This window comes from Bombus bifarius, unplaced genomic scaffold (genome assembly GCF_011952205.1).
Source record: "Bombus bifarius isolate JDL3187 unplaced genomic scaffold, Bbif_JDL3187 scf7180000008203, whole genome shotgun sequence".
Lineage (NCBI taxonomy): Eukaryota > Metazoa > Arthropoda > Insecta > Hymenoptera > Apidae > Bombus > Bombus bifarius.
Window position 1 is genome coordinate 825625 of NW_022884507.1, and position 25247 is coordinate 850871.

At 29.7% G+C, this 25247-nt stretch overlaps 1 protein-coding gene across 11 annotated transcripts in view; it reads left to right on the forward strand.

Moving 5' to 3' along the window:
• The window catches only part of LOC117210445, a 34175-nt gene extending 16601 nt beyond the window's left edge, over positions 1–17574 (forward strand). For 4 of the 11 annotated variants that reach the window (XM_033453462.1, XM_033453464.1, XM_033453470.1 and 1 more), the window contains 7 exons: positions 2677–2713; positions 4541–4683; positions 10525–10851; positions 12670–12675; positions 13600–14034; positions 14984–15457; positions 15611–17574. In XM_033453462.1, coding sequence (XP_033309353.1) covers positions 2677–2713; positions 4541–4683; positions 10525–10851; positions 12670–12675; positions 13600–14034; positions 14984–15457; positions 15611–15682 — 1494 coding nt within the window. In that variant the 3' untranslated portion in view covers positions 15683–17574. The remainder of the gene's footprint in view (positions 1–2676; positions 2714–4540; positions 4684–10524; positions 10852–12669; positions 12676–13599; positions 14035–14983; positions 15458–15610) is intronic. The other 7 variants (XM_033453466.1, XM_033453467.1, XM_033453471.1 and 4 more) reach the window with 5 other exon arrangements.
• The last annotated feature ends 7673 nt before the right edge of the window (positions 17575–25247 follow it).

The following is a 25247-nucleotide window of genomic DNA, read 5'->3' on the forward strand; positions in this document are numbered from 1 at the left end:
ATCTTAAGATTTAGCTAACTAAAGTCCTTCAAACGGACGAACAGTCTTTGTCCCAACTACGGGAAAATAGGGGAGACCTATTTTTCAACGAGGGGCGCCTCCCACTAGCAACTTTCCCTCGAGGGCGGCTAGCATCTTTTTCTAACCACCGATATGGAGATTGACCAATTAGCAGCAACGCCAATTTCCCTTACTTTCTGAACGAAGGCTTTTCTCGACGAATCCGATGATCTCGTGTCCTTAGACACACCCCATATAGTTTTCCTCTGTGGCATCATCGGGACGGGAAAGTCATTCTCTCTCGCGATCTCATCGACGAAAAGAGTAACCCCTTACGACCAGTGAATATTACGCGTCCGACTTAGATTTCGTGAGCACGTTCATCGATCATCCCGTCGACCGCGGATTCGTTATTGAACCTAAGATCATTGTCATTAGTTTCTCGAGTATCTAATTACCACGGTTACTTGTCCGGTTCTATGATAATCGTATTTGCACTAGTCGATGTCTTCTCTATTGCATAACGACACGTGTAATCCAAACGAAGATTCGTTTCACGCCTCTAACCCTAATTCTAATGTAAACCCGACATAGATATAGAATAGATTTCGGTACTTATATCGACCAGTGAGTTAGTGGTCAAAATTATTCAGCGGACGATCAATGTAAGTCACTTTAAAGTCGCGTTAAGTTTACGCTTTGTTGTTTGTTATTTAGAGAATAATTTCAACGTGAGAGAATAAAATGAAAATTCCCCTTTTTTGTTATCAGAAAATTATCTTTCCTCTGATAGTGGGTCTGAAGATAATTATTTAGGAATGCTGTCCTAGATTTCGATGATTTTTTAAAATATCGTAGAAATTTTAAACAACTTTTCCCTTTGCATGTTACCGCCGGACTCTTTTAGTATTTGCAGAAAGCTGTCGATATCACTACAGAGAGTTCTACCTATGCGCGTATACCTGTGACATAGTTTACATCCATCCACCATTAATCTCTTTATCTTTGTACCATACTTCACGAATCGAAATAATTATTCACAACTGCATACGCGAAGCTGCAGGAAATGTGTCCGAAAATTTGTTCCGGCGGGATAATATCAATAAAATATAAAGCTTAGTATGAATTATAATTATGTTATTATTACCCAAATTATATTAGTCATAACGCGGCGACCAAATTTTAAAGACTAACTCGAACCTAACGCTGACCATTAAGGGTAATCATTTTTAATATGCTGTTGTGCACGAAGCTGTAATACGAAAGATCCGTGGAATACTTAAGCTCGTCCAACCTTCGTTTATATATACTACATATAAAGAAAAGATAAGATTTAGGACCTTCGTTAGCTTTTTAAATCCGATGCCCAATTATATTCACTGTAACGATACCGACAGTTTCTGCGAATATCTCGGAAACTAAGATCGAGTGGCGGTTACGTGTATAGAAAAAAATTGCTTAGAATCATGCCCTTAACGACATATCAAAAAGTTATGGAAATTCAATGTGGCGGCAGCTTTCTAAATAATTAGCAAAATTTGTTGTAAAGAAAGTTGTAAAGAAGGAATTGTATTCGATGTCCAGAGTATCGACTCACGAAAGAAATGAAAAAGAAACACATGTTTGATCTGATACGTTGTACTCCGCTGCATTATTATAGGTTTTATCGAATCTTGCCTACAGTAAATGGGAAAAACACTAGCATTCATATCAAAGGTAAATCAAATGAACTTTGATGCCAGTGGCTTTGAAAGTGATAATCCGAACAAATATTTGACATATCACAATTCTTTGATTTAATCTGATTTCTATTAAAAAAACATAGCGTTTTCTTTTCTTTCTCTTACGGTTAAGCTTATTCGTATGTCATCTTATAATAAAAATCGCTTTTTGTATCTTTATTAGTATTATCACTTTTTTAATATTTATATTTACAACCATATAAATTGTAAAAACTTTCATTATTTCGGTTTCAATGCTAATGGACTTGTTCTGATTTGCTTCTGAACCCCTCGTATATAATTTCCATCTTTTCTTCCTTTTCGGTGATTAAATATGAATTGTATAATATACTAATCTAAGGAGATACATATCAATGCGATTTACAAACTATGCGAACACGAAGTAGTGATAGATAGTTACATAGTACGTCACAAGTGCATGCATATTAACAAATTCAAAACAGTTTTCGTTATTTTCGTAATGCAAATAAAGTAGAGCCAAATGGTAACGGTAATCTTTAAGTACGGTTTTATTAAAAAAGTAATCGCCTTATGTTTTATTTTTCAGTCTTTTATTCTTTTTCAGATCGCATTTTGAAAAATATTACAATATTAAAACAATATCGCGATATTAAGGTAGCTAGATAAATACAAAAACAATGAAATAAAAAGCATATACATCCATACAGTTTAATTTAATTATTAATTTTATAAAAAGAGACTCATGGTTCGGGTTAAGGTCTTTTGAAACTTGTTTAACTATACATTAGCTGCAATAAATATTTCTTTAAAACTTATTTATCGAGACAGTTAGATTTGAAAAACTATTGCATGAATGAAGCTTTGATAAGTGGTACAAAATATAATTTGCAAAAGCACGTATCCATAATATTGTATGATGAATTTTCGCTTGTTTTAGTAGTGAAGTAATTGCAAATATCTTTATGTTTAATAGGAAAAAGAAGAGAAGAAGAAAAGCAGAAATAAAGAAGGTAATGAAAACTATTTCTATACTTTTTGCGAATACATACAAAGTACATGTTACTTCATTATTTAGTATTGCTTTTCGTAATAATTTTGTAATATTTGTAATAAGTGATATAACAATAATTTTTATTACTCACTGAGGAATGTTATTTAATATCATGTGATATATTTTTCTGGTTGTAAATAGTATAGAAATATAGTGATAAATCAGAAAAAGATCGCTTATCACAAGTATTTTAGAAAATTAAAATATAACGTTGCTATGTTAGAAAACTTCATGATAAGCTAAAGGTATATGAAATTAATTGTTTTTATCTTATTTGATACTGTATGATATCGATTAAGAAAGCAAAAAACGCTTAATTAATGCTTATTTAATCTTCTGCAATAAGATTAAAGTTTATGTGGCGCTATAGATAATGTTACTTCTATGATCTTACTCTATAGTCGATTCAAAACAAACTCTAAAAAATATTCCTAACTCTATCATTTTGATTATTTTAACTATTCATTTTCAAATTATGTACATACTAATAAATGTATAAAATGTGTCTTTCATTTGCTGCATTCCTGTTGGATATACTCGGTAGGTAGTTTAAAGTAAAATTTATCATTTTTTCAAATTTGGAACTTGTAATATAATCAGTTAACTGTTGAAAGTTATTTGATTTTACATTGATGATTGAAGACTGTAAGAATTATGTTTACAATTTTGCTATTTCTATAAATTTGGAAGGAATAAGAATAAGATTACTAATAATACTAAATAAGATTACTAATGGATAACTTAAGTAACAACATTGTTTTCAATTTTACGCGACAGTTTTGCTGTAGCAAGCAAATTATCTAGCTGATTTATAAATATTAACATCACTGCATGTTTGGAAGGCATGAATTTGTATCTCTTTAAACCCTTTGATAAGATGACGACAGATAGCTTGATAATATCCGATCGGCTGATAACTGTTTGATCTAATTCCTTTTCTGAGAATATTTATGGAAGTTGATCAGTACAGTACGAAATGTACTTCTGTGATGTACTTATAATCTATTTAGATGTTAGATTTGTTAGAAAAAGCTAAAAATTAAGAATGTCCATTTCAGTGGAATCATTTTATCTATTCATTATATAACTGAATTGTATACGAATATTAGTTATACAAAATTAGAAACTTTGGATCAAGCTTAGATCTATTGAAACTAGTGAAGAATTATTACAAGAAATCAACTATGGAGTATAAGAAATATGAAGAATAAGAAGTGCAAAGGAAGGAAATTATATTGTTTTAATTAAATATAATTGATAATTATAATTTAAATATTTATGTGATACCAATAAATATTCATATATGAAACATATATATTCAAGCAGGTTCCAATTTTCCATGCCTGACATTAGTCGTTGAATTTAAAGAGATAATAAATTAAATAAATCAACCAGAGAACGTATTCATTATTAGAATATGTTAAAGAACCATGAAGAACATTAAAATTGTACTATTGCTTGCTTGCTATACCAAAACTTTCAACGCATACAGAACCGTTTTGATACTTAATTGCGAAACAAGAAAGAATTGGTAATTTTGTAAGGAGTCTAAAAAAGATCAGAAAATGACATCAAGCGAACAGTTGGTTAATAAGAGATATGGATATAACGTTAACAGACAATTTAAAAAATGATGAAACCTCGATGGGAAGCGTTCCTGTTCCAATACGCGCGTCTTCAATTAGACTTGTTCAGTCATCGTTCGATTATTCTTTGTTGTTCGGCAATTTGAAGAAGGAGAGATCGCGTGAGAAGTCTAAATGGTACGTTTCTTTGAACGTTTCAGCTCTTCTCAACGATTCTTCAGTTTTGATCGAAGGAGTATTGTTCCGAGCCAGATATCTCGGATCTACTCAGCTCGTCTGCGAAGGAGAACCTACCAAGTCGACTCGTATGTGTCAGGCAGAGGAAGCTGTGTCTAGGATAAAGGTACGCTTATCATTTTCTTATTATATGTTTGCATTTTACGCATATGCTCTTTACCTTACGACTTACTTCTTTCGTTTCCCTCCTTCAAAATTATATTTTTACTTCTTTGATATCATAGGATCTGGCAATTATTCCACGTTAAATTAATATGATTTGCGGAAACAGTAATTTACCAAGCGATTTTTTACGATTTATTTAATACGAAAACTACATTGTTCATTCAATTACAGCATCCTTATTAACATTCCTTTCAAAAATAAGAAATTAAGAGATAATTCAAATATATGGCAGAAGATACGGTAGGATATAGAATGTGTAACTTGCATAAGAAAGAGCAAAGAACATGACATGTATTTTTGTATTTAGGATGTCAGAAAAATTCTACACGCAATTTACTTCAAAATTACAAACGATGAAAGAGTAAAATTAGAAAACGCAATTAATTTGATGTGGAATTTTCTTATATATTTTATTTCGATGAAACCTATCGCTGAGCCCTATTCTATACGGTTATCTGATCGTAACCATATGTATTTATAATTAGCAACATATTTAAATATGTTAGGATATCTAACGTCAAGTTAAACGTTACATACACTCATTTACGCTCTATGTGGGCAGTAGAGATCACGTATAATTCTCATAACTCTCGCATTTATCGCGCGTTACTTATAATATTATTATAAACGATTGCAACACTGCGAAGTAAGGGTAGATTGTCCACTATTAGACATATTTGTATCGTTTGCACAATTCATTCGGTAAATGCATGGCAGATCTTTAGTTCCTTCGAAACTTCATAATTCATAGGTAAAGACCTGCTGCTATCGTAAGCATTCCTTTTTTTTTTTTTTGTTCATTTCTTGTTTTGTCAATACGGATATGTTTGTATATACGAACAGTGGTTTATGTTGTGGAAAGATTACAAGAAGGGAAGAATAACTCCTACTTATAGAAGATTTGTGTTTGATAAACGTGAAATTTCTCGATCGTGAAAACAAAATGATTCGTACTTTAATAGAATATTAATGTGCATAATTAATTATCGAGTTTCGATCATTCATTGTATAAGACACGCATTCGATTTTTACTCTTTTAATATCAACATAGCTCTCGATAAATAATATAAAAAGTAAGTTCTTAAGATATTAATTGTATCTAACTTTCACTTCGAGGTTTAATGCGTGCATATATGTATAAAATAATTATAAGATCAATGGCAGGAACATTCAAACATAATAGTACATCGAGTGAATTTACTTAAATATCTGATTCCCTCCTTAATTAATATCAATTTCACGATTGTACGAGGGATCATTTTGATATTTGATATTTGTATTATTTAATCTTGAAACTTTCCATTTATCAAACACTCTATAAAGAATATATTGCATTGAATTCAATAGGGTCTTTAGATCTTATCTTCAGATAGTCTTATCTTTAGATAGGATTAAAATTTGATAATTTGAATAATCAAATGTCTCTTATTTGTTCTTCACGGTATTTTTTATTTATACCTGTAGATAGTTATTACATATACATACATAATATATGTTCGTTTATACCTATTGCGTTATCTGTGCAATATATGCAAGCTGTTAAATATTACGGTGATTTATATCAGATGTATGAAGAAAACTATTGTTTAAAATGATTTATGTTGAATACTTATAGAAGTGTAATATCTTTTCGGTAGCTCTATAAGATGTATGTATATGCGATTTATGTGTATAACAGTAATATAATGCACTGACGCGTCCTTGCATGTACAATAAAATGCAATATAGAATGTCATAAAAGATATGTATTATAAAAATTTATATGTATTTTATTAAATTTTAGCTGATAAATAGCCTAGTATAAAAAAGTATGTTCAAAGAAAATAAATTAAAGTTTTTGCTAAGATACTTCAGTTAAACCTGAGAGTTTTTCCCACAAGTTAGGAATATCGCGAAAACGAAGGATTATATTCGAAGTTAACCTTTCCTCAGAATTTCAACGCAATTCTTGTTTTATTGATTTCTAATCCTATATTATGTAAATGTAATTTCTGGTAATATAACATTAAGAAATCATTGACTAATGTACACCAAACGAATAATTTCTGAATCAGCAACACGTTGATTGCCAACATTTTACTTAATTGAATTATCGGATACGACTGTTTAAAATGAACAACGATCGAATTAAATCTAATAAAATAGAAATAATAATTTCGAACAACCTTATATATTAAACGAAACTTTGAATTTAAAATATTAAAAAGATTACCTTGTTTAAATTCTGATAAAAAAAAAAGAACACGTGATTTGATATGCTGGGAATTTAAAAATGTTTAACATGAAATGAAACATCGCTAATAAGAATCAACATTTTAATATAGAATGTTAATAATTTAGAAGTAGCAGCAAGATGAATTATCAATTGGTAAAAAGAATTGATCGTGTTGTGGATTCTAAATACTCTATTTAAATACGATATATTTTTTGTATTTTATTATAATACCAGGCAGATACGTTGTTTTTAAGAAAGCAAAGGTACGGTAATTTTGAATTTTCTCTATGTATTTTTCGTAAACTCATGTTTCACTCGGTATAAGAAAATACTTACATTATTAGCATTTGACTGTGCTTTTTCTACACACATGCTTTGATCACGTCTCTTCTGATGAATTAGTGTTTTGTTCCATCTTTACACCGAATTATTTTATACAGTATCATATACCTTTGTAATTCAATCGATTAGTATTCGAATAATTTTCTAATTACAATATTCTAGAAAAGTTACATAAAATGATAAAACTTTAAAAAAGATAAAAGACCTAGTTTCTCGATAAATTTCTATACAAAATATTACTAATTGAGTATAAGAGAACAATGTTACGCATCGTATGTTATTTAGATGTTATATTAGCTAATATATAAATTTTACATAAAATATTTAATGAGCAGTTTCGAATAAAACAGATTGATGCTATCTCAAAAAATGCGAATATCGATGTAAATATATAAATTAAAGTAAAATATAATTAATATCTTGAATTAAACTTTTGGTCGAGATTCTTAAAAAACTTTAAACTTAAGAGAGATAATTGATGTTTAAAAGAGGAAAGTAATTTAAATATAATTATAATAGCATGGTTTACACCGCGTTGTAAGATGATATTTCTATCTATGTATAAAATTATAATGTCTTTTAATTGCATAATTTATACAGGATAATCTGCTGCAGTATAAAAGTATAAAGTATGAAAATTTTTGCCTGTTCGTTTGGAAAGTCATTTGGAATAACAAATAACTTGTATTTCTCAAAGCTGAGTTGTAGTATTAAACTTAAGACTTTCCAATAACAACAGTAAAATTTCGAATTGCAAGAAAACTTTAAACCGTAACTACATAAGTACATATCGGGATCTATGTTCATATTTATAATGCTTTACATGCAGAATGATCACCCAAACAATCTGTTCGGAATTTTTATATTTTTCAAAAATTAGTCTTAACGTGTAACATACTATGCTATAATAGTGATAACACGATTGCTCAGTACCGTTTGTATAAAAGTATTATGTTAAATATTCTACTGATAAATAAATTAGCAAAAATACTACAGTGTATTGAGATGACATTTAATTATCAAATTAGACATTATAAAATGATTTTCCCATTATTAGACAACTTCTATGTGAACTATTGCTTCTTATTTATATAATTTTGAAAATTCTTCCCATTTTTATATACATAATTACACAATATTGTTTAATCATTCTGTAAATGAATTTTTTTTAGGAAATATTCGAATACTAAGACATAGTTTGATTGTACACAAGACTAATTTGGGGATTGATCTGCATTAAAATTGATCACTACGTAAAAAAGTACGAATGTTCTCTAATAGTCACCCCTTCCTCATGTTACTACCACCACCACCACCTACCTATCGTTCACTTTTTTTATGTGATTTTGATGTTTCTCTGTGTTTATCTGTCTCGGATAGGAGCTGGATAAAATACCAAATACAAGCATATATCTATAAATACAAACAAATAAAAACGTTGCTTTTGTTAACTATGCCATGTATATACCAGTGATAAATTAATAATACAATAAGATTTAAAAATAAGATTATGGCCTTTGCAAACCAAAGCACAATGAAAAGCAATCGTTGTGTGATCACATTGGTAAAAATTAACTTACTATGCATGTATTTACATGCTTGGAAAATTCGGACAATGTATTTTAAATATATTGGTATTGTTCATGAAAAAGAGGCATATTTATTCGGCTCCTTCACGATTACTTTCTTGTGTATACATAGTTGTCTGCCCTACTTTGCTTCGTAGATTGTACGCAACACTATGTCTCTTTCTGCACGATCGTGTATTATAAAAATTTCGTGTAACATAAATCACAGTATAGAAGGAAAAAAAAATGTATAAAGTACATTTATATTGATGGACTTGTGTGCTTCACATTAGCATATGAACTGATACGTTAATTCCGAAATAAGAATGTCACACTTTAATTTCAATTTGCCTTTGAATATAATAAAAATATAATAGAAAGTAAAAATCAACCTTGATAAAACGAAGCTAATATTTTATTATATTTCACTGTAACACGTACATATGTAAGGTAATTTTAGATACTTTTTGAGGAAAGAAAGAATATTGCACGTATCACACTCTAACTTCGAAAGTCACACAACTCGAAGACGCAAGAAACTAAGTAACGCGCTCTGAACATAATAACACGTTATTCTGATAATCAACTTATCAACAAGAAGAAGCGTACTCGTAAGATGGATTTTCCAAGTAACGTCACTTCTATTAAGAACGCGATATATGTATTTCATTATATCTGCGTTATTTTCGAATCTGAAACGGACGATATAAATATTAGAAACACACGGCGTCTTAAGATAAATGTGTCGTTAAAAGATGAACTTGCTTCAAGACTTAGTTTTAAAATATTATTAATAGTTATGAACTGTTAATATTTCTATAATTCTTGCAAACAATTTACTTGAAATTGATATTTATAAAGTGCCATATAATCAAAGAATTTGTAAATAATTCGATTTCAAGATATATCATCATAATATATCAGGAAATGATTCGTAACTCATATACGATTTTACGCCTAGAAACTCGATGAAAATGAATATTATTAAATTTGTTAAATGTTCAAATGTTTCTTAAGAATCCTAAAAATGTATAGATCTGTACAGATCTGCACGATGTCCTAGATTTGAACAACGATAGGACATTCTCTGTGTGAGATGACGAGTGCCAACATCTCGAAGCATGATACAGTACCAGCTTCTATCGTATACAATTCAGTGGTTCTGTACAGTTTGTTGGCTTATACTTCAAACGCTTCACACGAATTTCGATCTGATCTGTGTGTGATTTCCATCATACCGATACTTGAAAGTTAATATTTAGCAAACGTCAAGTTATTCCGTAACACACTTGCTCCAACCAAAACACGAAATAGAACAAATATAATACCGATCGTGTGTTAATGTGTTTATGTACGTATTCGGTAAAAGGAAAATAACAAGCCGATTAAGATCAAACGTAATGAATTTTCTTTGCCCCGAATCGAGTTTAGCTCTGTATTTGCCGTGGTGAAGAATGTACACGATAGAGGAGAGAGTAGAACGACAGTAAATTCGAGAAATGTAAATGCATTGTAGAGGAAAAGCAAAAAAAAAAAAAAAATAAAAATAAAAGTGGGAAATGAAAAGACGAAAAAATTGTCCGCGTTTGCTCGTGGTGTCGGTGGTGCGTGGTAATGTGACTAGCAAGAGCATTTGTTTTGTTTATCGTTACGGAAGGAGGGGCCAATGGCTACGGGTATGCAGGCTACGCTGTTAAACTATGGGGGGCAGCAAGGGTTTGGTCGGTGCAGCGTTGCATCGCAAGGAAGCTTCGAGGAAGATGAATGCGACTCGAGTGAAGAACTCATAGGGAACGCATCTGGTGGGGGCCAGTCCGAGTCGCAGACTGTGGGGCTCCAACCAAAACTGGCCCCGATCAGTGGCTCTATGGAGCCCACCACCGTTTTCAGGCTTCACTTTCTCGGATCGGTTGAAGTTGAAGAGGAAGGGAGACGTAAGCGCCTTAACAACCACATAGTGCGGGAGGCTGTGACTAAGATCAAGGTCCGCCCTCCAACCCTTAGATGTATCATTATATTCTATTCTATAATCGTTGTTATGTTCGACTCTCCTACCTGCAACAGATTGCTTTTTTTATTTCTCGTTTCTCTTTACATTACACCTTCGCTTTCTTTCACTGACAACGAGTACTTTACGTACATGTTACTTACCTTGGTTCTTGAATCCTTCAAATTGAATTATTCGCCCGATACTCTAATAAATATATCTTCGTTTTAAAGAAAGAATTTTAGCGTTTTAAATAGCAAATTAGGTATCGAAGAGTGAAAACTCTTAGATAGCTCGTAGTAATACACAGCAAATGCTTTGTGGTGGATGCTACAGTTAACAAGATAAAGTAATAAATAGAAGATGCAAAAAATAATTTACTTAATAAAGGACATTATTCCACAGAAAGATATACCACGTAAATCTGTCAGGTGTACGCAAGCTTTTCACATTTCTGAAAATCGTCTTTTTTCTCCTCAATTGTAACAAAAACGTGTGACGATACCGTTTAGGATATGTACAAGAATGGCAACATCTCGCAATATCGATAATGTTAGACATCTTTTGTCAAACATTGATTATTTTCAAAAGTGATGAAACTATTGCTTGATCAATTTACAGTGTTTTCTAAGAGACGCTTCCTTCCGTAAAAAGAAATGAAAAACAATGTTTATCGCGAGGAACCAACCGCACGAAAGAACGTGAAAGGAAGAATAATTAAGTCTTGCGCGTATAACTCGCCTGTATAGGACCCGTAATTGGTGCAGGAATCCGTATATTGTCCTGGTTAATAAGCCAAGTCCGATGTTGATGCAGGTTTCAGCGTATGGAATGTGGCATACTAGCGAGTGTTCAGATTAAGTAGAATGTTTTATTCTATTAAAATGTAACTTCCAATTTCTGGGCCCGGTGTATCGCTCACACCGGTTCCCGGGCCCCTTTCGATCGCAGCCGGGACGGTCATCGTGGAGGTTTTAGTCGGTTGGAGTCCGACACTACCACGCCGCTTTTCCCCAGAAGCGACCTGGTGTCCGTGCGGATTTCCTCCACGTTAATAAAAAAAAAAAAAAAAGCTTCCAATTTCTAATAATTTTACGTTTTTATTACTTATTTACCTATTATATACGTATTCTCTTAAAGAGCCACTTTTCACTTATCAAATTTACGTTACAATTGAAGTAAAATTCAGTGATTATTACCGTCTCGCAACACTGACTGAAACATGTTATCAAGTAACAGTTTCTTATAAGTTGAAAATCAACTGAAGATCAGAGCTTAAAGCAGAAACGAAGAAGAAAGTAAACTTTTATACGTATTAATAAGATAGAAGGATAAGATAATTATAATATTTCAAAGATAATGTAAGAGAAAAATATTTTTCTTCGATAGATTAATAATTGCTTAATTGTTTTAAATGAAAATTATCTAGATTTACTCGTTGTCAATGAAAATGGGTGTAACTAGACATGATTATTTAAACGAATTGTACTTTGAATGTATAATGTTTTTCACAATTATACGTGACACACATATTTGATTAGGTTTTCTTATTAAACTCTCAGGTTTACGGAAGTTTCGAATTTCAAGTTTATTAGTATAGAAAAAATACATATGGACGTGAATTCTATTTCACCAAACTTACTAACAATCGCATTTTCAATATTGTGCATCATTCCTTGCAATAAATTTAAACATGATATATAGTAAACTTACAGCATCTTTTCTTACTGTTCTTTACTGTATAATATTGTTAATCTCAATTAATTAATTAATTGCTTCCTTTATTTTATTCTACATGCTGCTTCTTCGTGATAGGCATTGGTACGTATTTTTTACAATACCATTTTAATTGAATATCTTTTTCATGTGTAACAAAGATATAAGATGAAAGAAAATATGTAGGTAGTTGAAAGTAGGAACTTCCATTTAGTACTTTTACTCTACACGATTTTTAATAAATTCGACGACAATATTATTGATGACAATACTTTTATGATAAGCTTTAAATTATTTGGTTTGCTAATAAATTGATATTGAGATAAAAACGACAAGATAACTAGTGTTTAATCTCACAATTTTTCCTTTTTTAAGTAAATATTTTTGAAAATATTCATAAAAAATTCATTGACAATATTTGTGATGCAAAATACATATTGAAAAATATACATAATACTCGAAAGCACGTCAATAAATTTATTTTACTAATAATACTTGCAATTTTATAGAATAGAAGACATCTTTAGACCAACAAATCCAGAACTACAGCGCACTTTTTAATTTCATTTATAATTACTTTTGATAACTGCCTTTGTGAAAATCTTTTTCAAACAGTCGGCAAATGTGTTGGTTTAAAAACAGATATTATCAGTAGTTACATACATATATTCCCTTTAAATAAAAATTAAAGATTAATCTCTCTGTTTGTAAAGAAGATTGATAGTGTAGGTAGTAGAGTAATATAAAAAGTAAGAATTACAATCGTCGAATTCCCTCATTTTCAGATCCATTTTGCTACATCTACCCTAGTAATCAGTTGAACAATCGTATAATACTTTCATGCTATTCTTGTTTGAATTTCTTCGTTTCAATTTCAAAGGGTTACTACATAAATACTTGTCGTTGATTCAGCTTAGAAATTCGTAATTGTTGTCATTGAATCTATTTTACGTCGACGTAAAATAGACTTTCAGTGCTTTAATTTTCTATGCCATTCAAATATAAAGAAATAAAAATTTGTACGTACAGGCACCGGATGGCGAAACTCAACCAAGCACAGAAGTTGATTTGTTCATCTCGACGGAAAAGATCATGGTTTTGAATACGGATCTAAAAGAAATCATGATGGATCACGCGTTAAGAACAATATCTTATATAGCAGATATTGGTGATGTAGTGGTGCTAATGGCACGAAGACGATTCGTACCACACGAAATGGAAGAGGCGCCGAAAATCAACAGAACTCCAAAGATGATTTGTCACGTGTTTGAAAGCGAAGAAGCCCGATTTATTGCACAAAGCATCGGACAAGCATTTCAAGTAGCTTACATGGAATTCCTTAAAGCAAATGGAATAGAAGATCATAGTTTCGTAAAAGAAATGGATTATCAGGAAGTACTCAATTCTCAAGAAATATTCGGTGACGAACTACAGATGTTTGCCAAAAAGGAAATGCAAAAAGAGGTAATTCGTTAATTTCTATACTGTATATAATCTAGTAGTATATTCTGTCTGATAAACTATGAAAAATCACCCTGACGCGAGCGTAATTTCTGATCTGTTAATATCGTCCAATATCATAAAGGAAATACGAAGGAAACGAACTGTATGAACAATACTACGAATAATATTTGCTCCTTTTATAAAAAAAATGTTTTCTCTCACGCGAGATAGTTTCCTGATTGTACCTATTCGGAAAGAAGAGTTAAAATGTAGCCAGTTTTGAGTATCAGAACATTTCAGAGCATCTCTCAAGTAACAAAAAATGTTATTAGCATTTATGGCAAATGTGATAGGGAAGTTGAAAAAAAATAAGTGTATAGATGAGAAATGGCAATGGTCAAACTTGTTTATCCGTTACAGTTAATCCTGGTCAGCAGAATTTCTGAAGAATTATTGTATCAATATGGATGAATAATTATTCTGTAGCTGGATCAGAATTTAAAGAAAATGAAGGCTAAGTGTAAGACGTGGGCAACTTTTGCCGTTGCCACTTTTTTATCTTTGCATTAATTCTTTGTCAACTTTATTGACGAAGTTTATTCACTCAAGAAGTATTTAAAGTCTTCAAATTTAAATCGAACTATTCATTGGCATTTAAAGAAAATGAGAATGATATCGAAACTAAATGTTTCTAAATAGCAAAATAATAAGTGACACGAACTTATTAATTGACCTAATATATGTAATGACGAACAAAAGTATTAGCAGAGATAAGTTTTCTTATGAAACCCTGCGTGGGTCCTCCGTCCAATTTATGCATGAAAAATAATTTTCAAATTGAAATCAACGTTTAGATAGATTATACTTATCACTTCATAAAAGACTATTCATTAAAGAGGCTAAGTAAAATAGTAATCACTTATGATTTTTTGATTGAAATTAACAAATTTGTATCATTGAACATTTACAGGTTGTGGTACCAAAGGCGAAAGGCGAAATTTTGGGTGTAGTAATTGTTGAATCTGGATGGGGTTCTATGCTACCGACAGTTGTAATTGCAAATTTGGCACCAGCCGGAGCGGCTGCTCGTTGCGGACAATTAAATATTGGTGATCAGATAATAGCCATCAATGGTGTTTCATTAGTTGGCTTGCCTCTCTCCACTTGTCAGACTTATATCAAGAATTCAAAAAATCAGACAGTCGTCAAGCTAACTGTCGTCCCGTGCGCGCCAGTAGTCGAGGTCAAAATCAAAAGACCTGACACAAAGTATCAGTTAGGATTTAGTGTACAGAATGGAGTAATATGTAGTCTACTAAGAGGCGGTATCGCTGAAAGAGGAGGTGTTCGAGTGGGTCATAGGATTATCGAAATTAACAATCAAAGCGTCGTCGCCGTGCCCCACGAGAAGATCGTCAATCTTCTTGCCACATCCGTTGGCGAAGTATGTATCACCTTTCTCTTTTTTAATTTACTCCTATCCTCAAAGACATTCACTTTCATAACTTGCGAGTTATTGCAATATATTGAAAGTTACATTTGTATTTAAAGCAATTGTTATTGTAATACGCTTCTTACCGATTGTATTTTATTTCAGATATTAATGAAAACGATGCCCACGTCGATGTTTAGGCTACTAACTGGCCAGGAATCTCCAGTGTACATATAAGCGTTTGATTGCCTGGCTGATATGCGTAGTGAACAGACAATACATCCGCCATCCACTACCATATTATTCAATACTCTACTCTCTGTACAGATTTATTCTACGCAAATTGCTTTGTGTTTCGATTCTTGTGAAATTCTATTCGTATATTCTCACCAGCTCCTGCTTAGCAAAGCAACAAAATTTACGTAAACACGTTGCGACAAATATTAATATATTGAATATTTACATAAAGCAAAAAAAAATATATATATATACATAATATATACATAAACATTTTATTTATGAATGAGATTCTCTATGTCTGTTTTCCAGTCTAATATTCGTACAACTATTAAAACATAATATCCAGATGCTGAAACTACAACCAATTGTTGCAAACCGAAAATACGTTTGATGAATTTTCATCGATTCTTCCTCACCATTGTCTAATGTGTTTTTATTTTCTATCGCCTTACAAAATAGTGGAATATTTTATGTATTGGGAAAATTATTTATAATATATGTGGAAAAGGTGTTATTATATATTTATTTTCAAAGACTGCAATGTAAGCAACTTTTGAAGTAAAGAGCAATAATTGTGTTGCTTGCACTTTATATGTGTATACATTTGTGTATATCTTCATTCATTGTGTATATTTGTTTTCAAGTCTTTACTAAAGAATAGTTTGTGATGTGTATTTATGAGAAAATAATTTATTACAAAAAGGAAATGATAAGTAGATTGACATTTATATTTGTAGAAGCTCTTTTTGCGAAACAAATACAGAGAGGAAGACAAAAAATTGAGTAATTAAATTCCATGTATTCAAACACAATGAATACAGAAATAATATATGTTGCGAAATCAGCATCGAGAATCGCATTCCATGCGCGATAAGAAAAGCGAAATATGCAGTGCACACGATTATACATAGCACAAAGCTCTTTACCACCGTTTAGAGCAGGGCTGGAACTCTCTGTACATTACATAGTTAACGACGGAGTATGTTTCTGGAAGGGCCTTCATATATTTTGTTGGCTTCATGTTAAATTACATCGTTTATTTAATCTTTTCTATCCGCGAGTTGCAATTCCTTTAGTTTTTTAATTTTGACTAATATTAAGATCTACTGTCTACTACATAATGTTTCGAATACGACGTGTCGCGATAAATATCACGGTAGTTATACTGAAGAGTACTCCGTATAACATTTCATTACATCAACAAAATGTTTGTTTACAGTGATCTTTTTCAGAACTATACCTTTTTTGATAAAAGAATATTTTTAGTTGTTGTTAACAATTGCTTTGATCAAATCAAATTACTAATACCAAGTATTATTGATACATAGAAAGAAATTTAATATTCAACGTTGTATGGGCATCAAAATGTACTATCGAAAATTCTGTATTTCTTTCTTTGTTAAAATTATTATACCGAACATTATAACGCTAAATATACTTTAACAAGGTGTCTTTCCATAATGTTGTATTCTAAATTTAAATTTACTTACACTTTGATAATTGTTGTAAGATAAAAAAACTTTAACAACAAAATTTCACGTTAGGAAATAGAAAAATATTTTTCTGTGTATCGATACCATAATACAGAAAATATGAACAATTATTTTTAGAATTTTACTTCGAAATTTTAAGTTCAAGATTTCGTTTAACAATTGAACATAACACTCTATGAATTGCTATTGAAGTAAATATATGATCAACAAAACAACATCTGTATGTAACATATTGCGTAAAAATGAACGCACTTATTTTTATTACTGATGGATGATGATATTTTAATGTCGTCAGTCGTAACCGACTTACATGGTGCAATATTACTCCATCATTTTTTCACAATTAATGTAATCAAGCGAGAGCAATCTCATTAATTATACAAGCATTTACAGTTATCACGATTGAAACATGATCTTATTAAACTATTTAGAAGATACTCTTTACTTATCGAATATAAATTAACTTAAAAGAAAAAGACGTTCTAATCTCGATTTTATGTAATATTACGACTGAAAGGTTATTAACATTTACAAATGGTAACTAAATAATATTAACATGGAGAGGAGTTCTCTTCTATGTAAATACCGCGCATCAGCACCCATTGAGTTCCATCAATTTTTTGCTGGAAGCTTTCCACTTCAACTAACGACAGATACGCGATATGCAAATCTTAAGATTTCTAATGAAAGTTTGATAAAATTTCAATGCCAAAGTACATTAAATAACTATATTAAATATGATATGTCAGATCGCATGATTTTCTTAACTATTTATCATGATATGTACGTAATAATAATTTTCCTTTTTGCGCATATCAAATTTCAATTCATAATAATTTCTGTCTTCTAAATAAACTTTCATAGAATATCAAGCTTAATATTTGTAAAAGATCACAAGTGAAATTACGAAAAAAAAGCTTAAATTACTTTTGTTCTTTATGTAAACAACAATACCGAATTCATGATAGAGATCCCTCGTTATTTTTTTGCTTTTATATTTTTATTATCTCAAGGAAAATATCTTCTTTCTTCTGTTGTACAATAGGATTGTGTTTTCTTCATTTTTGTATCTAGTACTAGATACCTATTCCAGGTCCTTTTATTTATATTTCTATTATTAAGATATTGAGAAATTAAAATAATTCATGTATGTATATAGGTACCTCAAGATTGATTAAAACCTAATATTTGCTTCAAAAAGAAACTTTCTAAATAATATGCCATCGTTTAATAAATTCATAATATAAGAAATACATCAACTGCGACATTTTTTGCATACTACTAATAAAATTCTCGATTAAATTTCCTTTTGATTAGTGTAAGTTAAGTGCAAAATTGCGTGCTTCTCGCAAAAAGAATTCTTCCAAATTTTTTACCATATTAATGTTTTCTCTTCTTTTCTTATTTTCTTCTCTTCATAATTATTTAAATCGCAATGATTATACAGCACTATATTTATAATTTTCAATAATATTCTTTTTCATAACAAAATATTACAAAAATGATTAAAGCAATCTTATTTTGTTGCATAGCTATTCTGTGTATTCCAAAGATGATATACGTAAAAATAAATATATTTTGCAAAATGATGCAACCTTGAAGTATCTATGTTATAGAATACATTTTATTATTTATTGAATCTTTGTTTTATCATAAAGAAAAAAAAAATTCACGATAGAACATCTTTGAAATGTAGAAAGGAAATCAAAAAGGAAAGCGATTACAAAGGAAAGGGTGAATGTGAGAGAAAGTAATTGAAACGGATAATAATTTCGCCGCTTAAAGAATTATATGATTTTACAAATCCTATTTAAACCGGTTTGTTGTAATATCAAATAATATGTACAAAAATGTAGTTTATACTAATTTTATTTTGTCTGCATTTAATCAGTGCCATTTATAATGCCCTGGAATTGAACTTTTTTATGTTTTATTACATATACAGAAGTTATGTTTTAGTAAATAAAAATATGCGCATGCTTGTGTAACGGATCTGAGTGGAAAATTCTACCATCTTAATTCTAATAGAATGATTTGACAGTTTTTCGTTGGAACACTATTTGAAATGAATGACAAACAACGTTTTAATTTAAAAATTCAATTCAATATTGTCGAATGCACACAAAAATACAGCACATTTTTAAAGATAGTTATAGGAACATTGCTGCAACCAAAGAAATTATGTTTCTCAACGCATAAAAATTTAATAAATCAAATAAAAATGCTTATATACATATAATGCAACAGTTTTGTGTAAATTTGTTAAAATTTATTTAAATTTAAGTATATGTCTCTATCAAGAAATACAATTCTATCAAACAGTATACTGGTATAAAAAGTTGATTTCTTCCATTTTGTCTAATACCTTATTATAATTCAGCTCTATAAAAATTCTTCAAAATTACTGTCGTCATTTCCATCGGGAAATATGCTTCATTTATTAAAGCAAAAGTCTATAATGGTAAATCCACATACACCAATGTACACTTTGCAGTAAACTGATATAATTTACATTTCTTATATCACACATATATTATATACATATAGATATATATATATTGTGTGTGTGCGCGCGCGCACATACGTGCGTGTGTGAAAAAACGCAATGCGAAATTTCATATCTTTTTTTTACAATTGAAATTGCGCGTTTCGGACAAGATATATACATATATGATTATCCTTTTTCCCCGAAACGCGCAATTTCAATCGCAAAAATTTTAATAAATTTTGCACTGCGCTTTTTTTCAATTCCTTATTTTATATCGAACGTAAACACATGAATTCATGATAATTTACGATTAATCGAAAACAAGGATAAATGTAAAAGTTTCTCGAAATTTATTTTTTAGAGAAGAAACGTCTTTAAAAGAAGATTAGTAATAATAATAATTCCTACAAATAATATATATATTTTATTTTTATATAAATTACATTTAATAGAGAATATTTTCGCAGAATCGTTTATTGTCGTCAAGAACTTCAATTTAAATTCAACTGTGCATTCATAGTGGACATATTATATAAATTATAATTTTATATTTGTATGTTTATTTCAAAATTATACAATCCTATGTACGATAACAAATCTAGTTTCAATTATTAATATGTGGTTATTTATATATTTCGTATTTCAGTTGAAATGTTTTACACTTTTTGGAATTGCATTCAAAAAGTTAGAAAGAACTTACAAATATACGCAAATACATTTTGTATAATATAAATCCACTCGATACGTTTCCCAAGAAATACTATTTTTGATCGCAGACGATTAATGTTGCTGTTTGTAATCTATTTAATGCAAGATAATTTACATTTATTTATTGACTCAATATTATCATTCAGAAATCATTATTGCTTTTGCTTCACAAGGATTTTACTGAATATCTCTGCATAATATAGATATTTTAGATAAATGAAAATCACTTTAGATCTAATACAGTGAACAGGATAGCGATACATATTAGAAATATACGAATTAAAAAGGATGTTAATTCTTGCTTCGTTCGGTAAAAACTCACATTGTTCGCACGTTGAATGTTATTTGATTTATACGAGATAGGTACGTATGAGGTGGTTGAGGAAAGTTCATTACGCATAATGTACCAATTCGAAAATAACAAATGATATTTCCTAACAACATTAATGTACTTTGGAATGTTTATTACTTAATAATAAATAATATTTCATTAATATCATTACTATAATACATATGTAATATTTATAACAGTCACTTCTTTTGTATTTTTCATCTTAAATTATAATTATTCAATTGAAAAGATTATTTATATGATACTTTACACGTGCACGTTTTATTATTTCTGCTGATGTCCTAACGTATTCTCAATACTTTTTTATACATTTACTATATCTTCAGAAAAGGTTACATTTCTTGCAATACTTTTGATGGAAAAACCTTATTTCACTTCGTAAATCACGAACGTCTTTTAATTGTTCCTTTAATTTATTTTGTATAAATGTCAAGACAAGAAACGCTTTGTTCTATAATACGAGGAAAATGATAGAGATAATCAACGTGTCAACAATTGCAGTTTCAATATATTGCATTTTTTATAATTATGTTTAATTTCAATCAAACTATCTTTCTATTGTATAGATTTAACACACGCGTACCTTTATACACGTACTATTTTTCTATGTATGCGGTTTTTTTCCTTTAGATTATTTTATATCTACTTGCCATAATAGCTGATATCTAATTATACATGTCGTGCAGATACGTTGTTTTATTGCTATTTTAAGACAGTCCTTTTTCGCCTCATATTTTACGACTAGATGCAATAACGATATAAATTTTATACCATGAAGGATTTATTTATACATTTAATCCTTATGGGTGCTTTCACAGAATTATAGAAAAAGCAAGCCTTAAATAAATTTCGAAAGTTTATATTCGATTGTAAGAGACGTAAGCAGCGCATATCACATTAAATGTATACACACATATAATATTGAACACCGCGCGTTTCCCTTCATCAAAAAATCCAGTCAAACTCTTTCGGACGTTTATGTTCATAACATGAACACAATCGTTTACATATAGTATTATGTACTTCTTTTTCATTCTCTTACTTAGATACCATTCATAAAACATCTACTCTAAGTAAACTCTAAATAAATTTCTTTTAGATCTTTGGTACTTTTCTGTCATTTTATAATTTACATTTCAATTATTTGAGAATATAAAAGATCTTACATCGTTTAACTTTGTTACTTTCAACCGAAAGCTTTTTCGTTACTTATGAAATATTTAATGTCATTTTTTATCTGCAAATTCATTGTACGAACACGTATATTTCTAAAACGTACGATAAAATAGCGCCTTATACAAAGTGTTGTACGTATATCGACGAAGTTTTCGGGGAAAAAGGGAACCGATAAAATGTTCTTTTGAGTTGTGTGGAGACTGCGCCCGGAAACGTTGACACAAATTTAGAATGCAAATGTCCTATGTATAAAAAAGAAATGAATTTTGGCATGGAAATTTTTATCCATATATTTGGTAAACAGAGGAATGATACGAATAAAATATATGGGATCAAACATGTTTATATTGGGTGGCCGAAATTTATCTAGTCATTACGCTAATTGTAAGAGTAAGATAAAACATGCATATGTACGTGTATACATATGTACGCATATAACTACGTATATATGCGGAAATCGATACAAATATAAATATAAATATAAAGATGAATGCAAATATAAATATGAATACAAATATAAATACATACATATATATGTGTGTGTGTGTATATATAGATAGATAGATAGATAGATAGATAGATATAAAGATAAAAATAAAATAAAATATACAGCCACCGTGAACCACCCTGACTGAATGTGTCTGTTTAGCCATATTTTAATAACATTCGCAAAATAACATTATTGTCGATCTGACCTTGCGTGGTTGTTGATAGAACATTTTTGTTTTTTTTTAAGCAGTGAAGTTAATGAAGTTTTCATTAGTTGAACGTATCCCTGCATTTACTTTTGTTATGCGTTGAAAAGTTGTAAAGCATATTCGTAAAGAAAATTCTAAAAGTGTAATATCAATACAAAATATCACATTTCATTGCATAACATGTGTTAAACGTATAAGAAACATACGCGGTATTGAAAATGTTATAGCATACTGTTAATCGCAGAATATATTTAACGTAATTACTTAAAAAAAAAAATTTTTTAAAGAATTATATCAACGCAAAGAACTGTTATAAATTAGAAAATTAAACTATACGGAATTTCGTATGACTGCTTGTGCAGTAAAGACTACAGACATATACATATGCATATATAAATATATAGCTATACATATAGTGTATATATATATATATATATGTATATGTATGAAACCGCAAAGATTTGCAACGCGAGTTACTAGGTATACATATTACTCTAATGTACACGTGAAAGTAATCGCTTCTCGACAAATTGTTTAAAGAGCTTCGATACATTGAATCGAATAATTCGTATAAGAAAAAAAATTCAATGAAAATTCAAGAGATTGTCTTTTCATTATGCTTTTTTCATTCATCGTAAATGAAGAGTTTCGTCGATTTAAAATTTAAAATGATTGTTATGCAAATAAACTTACGTATGTAGAACATACTCCAATAAAAATGCTCATACTATAGCAAATAATAAACATTCATGTGTTCGAAAAACAAGCAGTTTATATTCGAAAGAATTGAAAAAAAATATTTTTAATTCACGATAAATAATGTGATGATGTCCGAAAATTACTTGTATTGCCAAAAAAAAAAAAAAAAAAAAAAAAGGAAGAAAGAAACGCGTTGAAGAACGAAAATAAATAACGGATAAATAATTTATAGATTTTATATAAAATTAAAGACTTAAATTTTTGTCGAAAATATCCGTAACTGAAAAGTAAAAAGTAAAAAGGAAAACAACGAGTTTTTATTTACCGGAATATAGTTAGATCTTATCGGCTAATATTACACATGTAAAAGGTGTTATGGTTAGTAATTATATGATGGAAAACGTAAATTCTAAACATGTGAAATAAAAGTTCGTGTTTATTAATTTTTGATTCGTTATTTGAACGTAATTAGATGTTATTGTATTCCTTTTCTTTATATCAGTAAAGAACAGATGAGCCTGATGCATCAATTTCAGCTAAATTAAGCGAGCATACATATACATTTAAATATATTAATGTTTCATTAAAACAGTTTAATGTTAATATTGAAACAGAAAAAGCGTATAAGATGTCATAAAAATAGCCAATTTAGGTTAGTATAAATATACTTTTGATGTAAGTTAATATTAATTTTAAGGGAAGTTTTGTATAGAAAGGGGAAAGTCAATTTTGAGAGAGGAAATGTTAATTTAATAATGATCACTAATCGGGTAAAGTCAGTGCAAACGATAGACACAACATTACCTTAAACAAATCATATTGGTAAGATAATCTAAACACAACCATTTGTAATGTCGATACGATAAGTGATAAAATATATCTTATACATAAATAGAGCTTGCGCTATAGCTTCATCAGTCATGAAACATGCTACAAAATATTATGACTGTCTTTATCAATGTTTGTGGATGTATTATAAGTTATAAATTATAAGTAAGCTATTAAATGTGTACATCGTAATATTATACTAGTCCATATTAAGATAATAAAATGTAATTTTGAATTCAAATCCTAAATGTATCTTGATCGTTACATTATATGTTTATATCTTGTTTCTTATTAATTTCGTACTTCATACCAATTAAAAAGACACTTTTGAATAATTGGGAATATGCAAAATATCTCAATTTCTTTTTCTCAAAATAACAGAAGCATATTCCTATATTCCTACGAGTGAAAATAAGAAAAATACGTCGTGTAAATATATGTAGATTGTAGATTCATACCATGAAATATGGACGTGCATTTATGATTCACCTTGTATATGTATACAAAGTGTTCATCGTAACAGTCAATTTTTCAATTCCTTTCGTTAATCTGATAAAGAACTGTTTTAAATAAAAATAAGTCAAATAAGTTTCGATAACAAATTGCAACAATAGAAATAGCTAAAAAGGTTTTTGTTCAATAAAAAATGAAATCCAACATAACGTGCTTAAATGACACTAGACATACATACATATGATTGTTTGTGTTCATTGTGATAAATTCATCGGTGTCATGCACACATTTGCTTTCTTTCAATAAGATGTTAAGAAAGTCAGCCTATTAAATTCCCTTATTAACACGTAAATTAAACAGAAAATTATCCAGTAATAACTTCTAGCTAAATGTAAATCTACTTGTTATTGACACAATAAATGCATTCTGAACTTATTAATATTAGAACATCTACCTATTATAGCAACAATATCATTTTTCGATTTCCAGAAAGATTGATGTGGTGAGAGTAGAAGAGATACATGCGATGCAGTACATACATATGTACTTACATATGTAGGTAAATAGTTACAAGGAAACTTACATTATATTTTAATAATTTTCTTAAGAAGTTATTGAAGAAAAGTAAATATGCATGACATCATTGAATTTGTTTCGATACATGCCA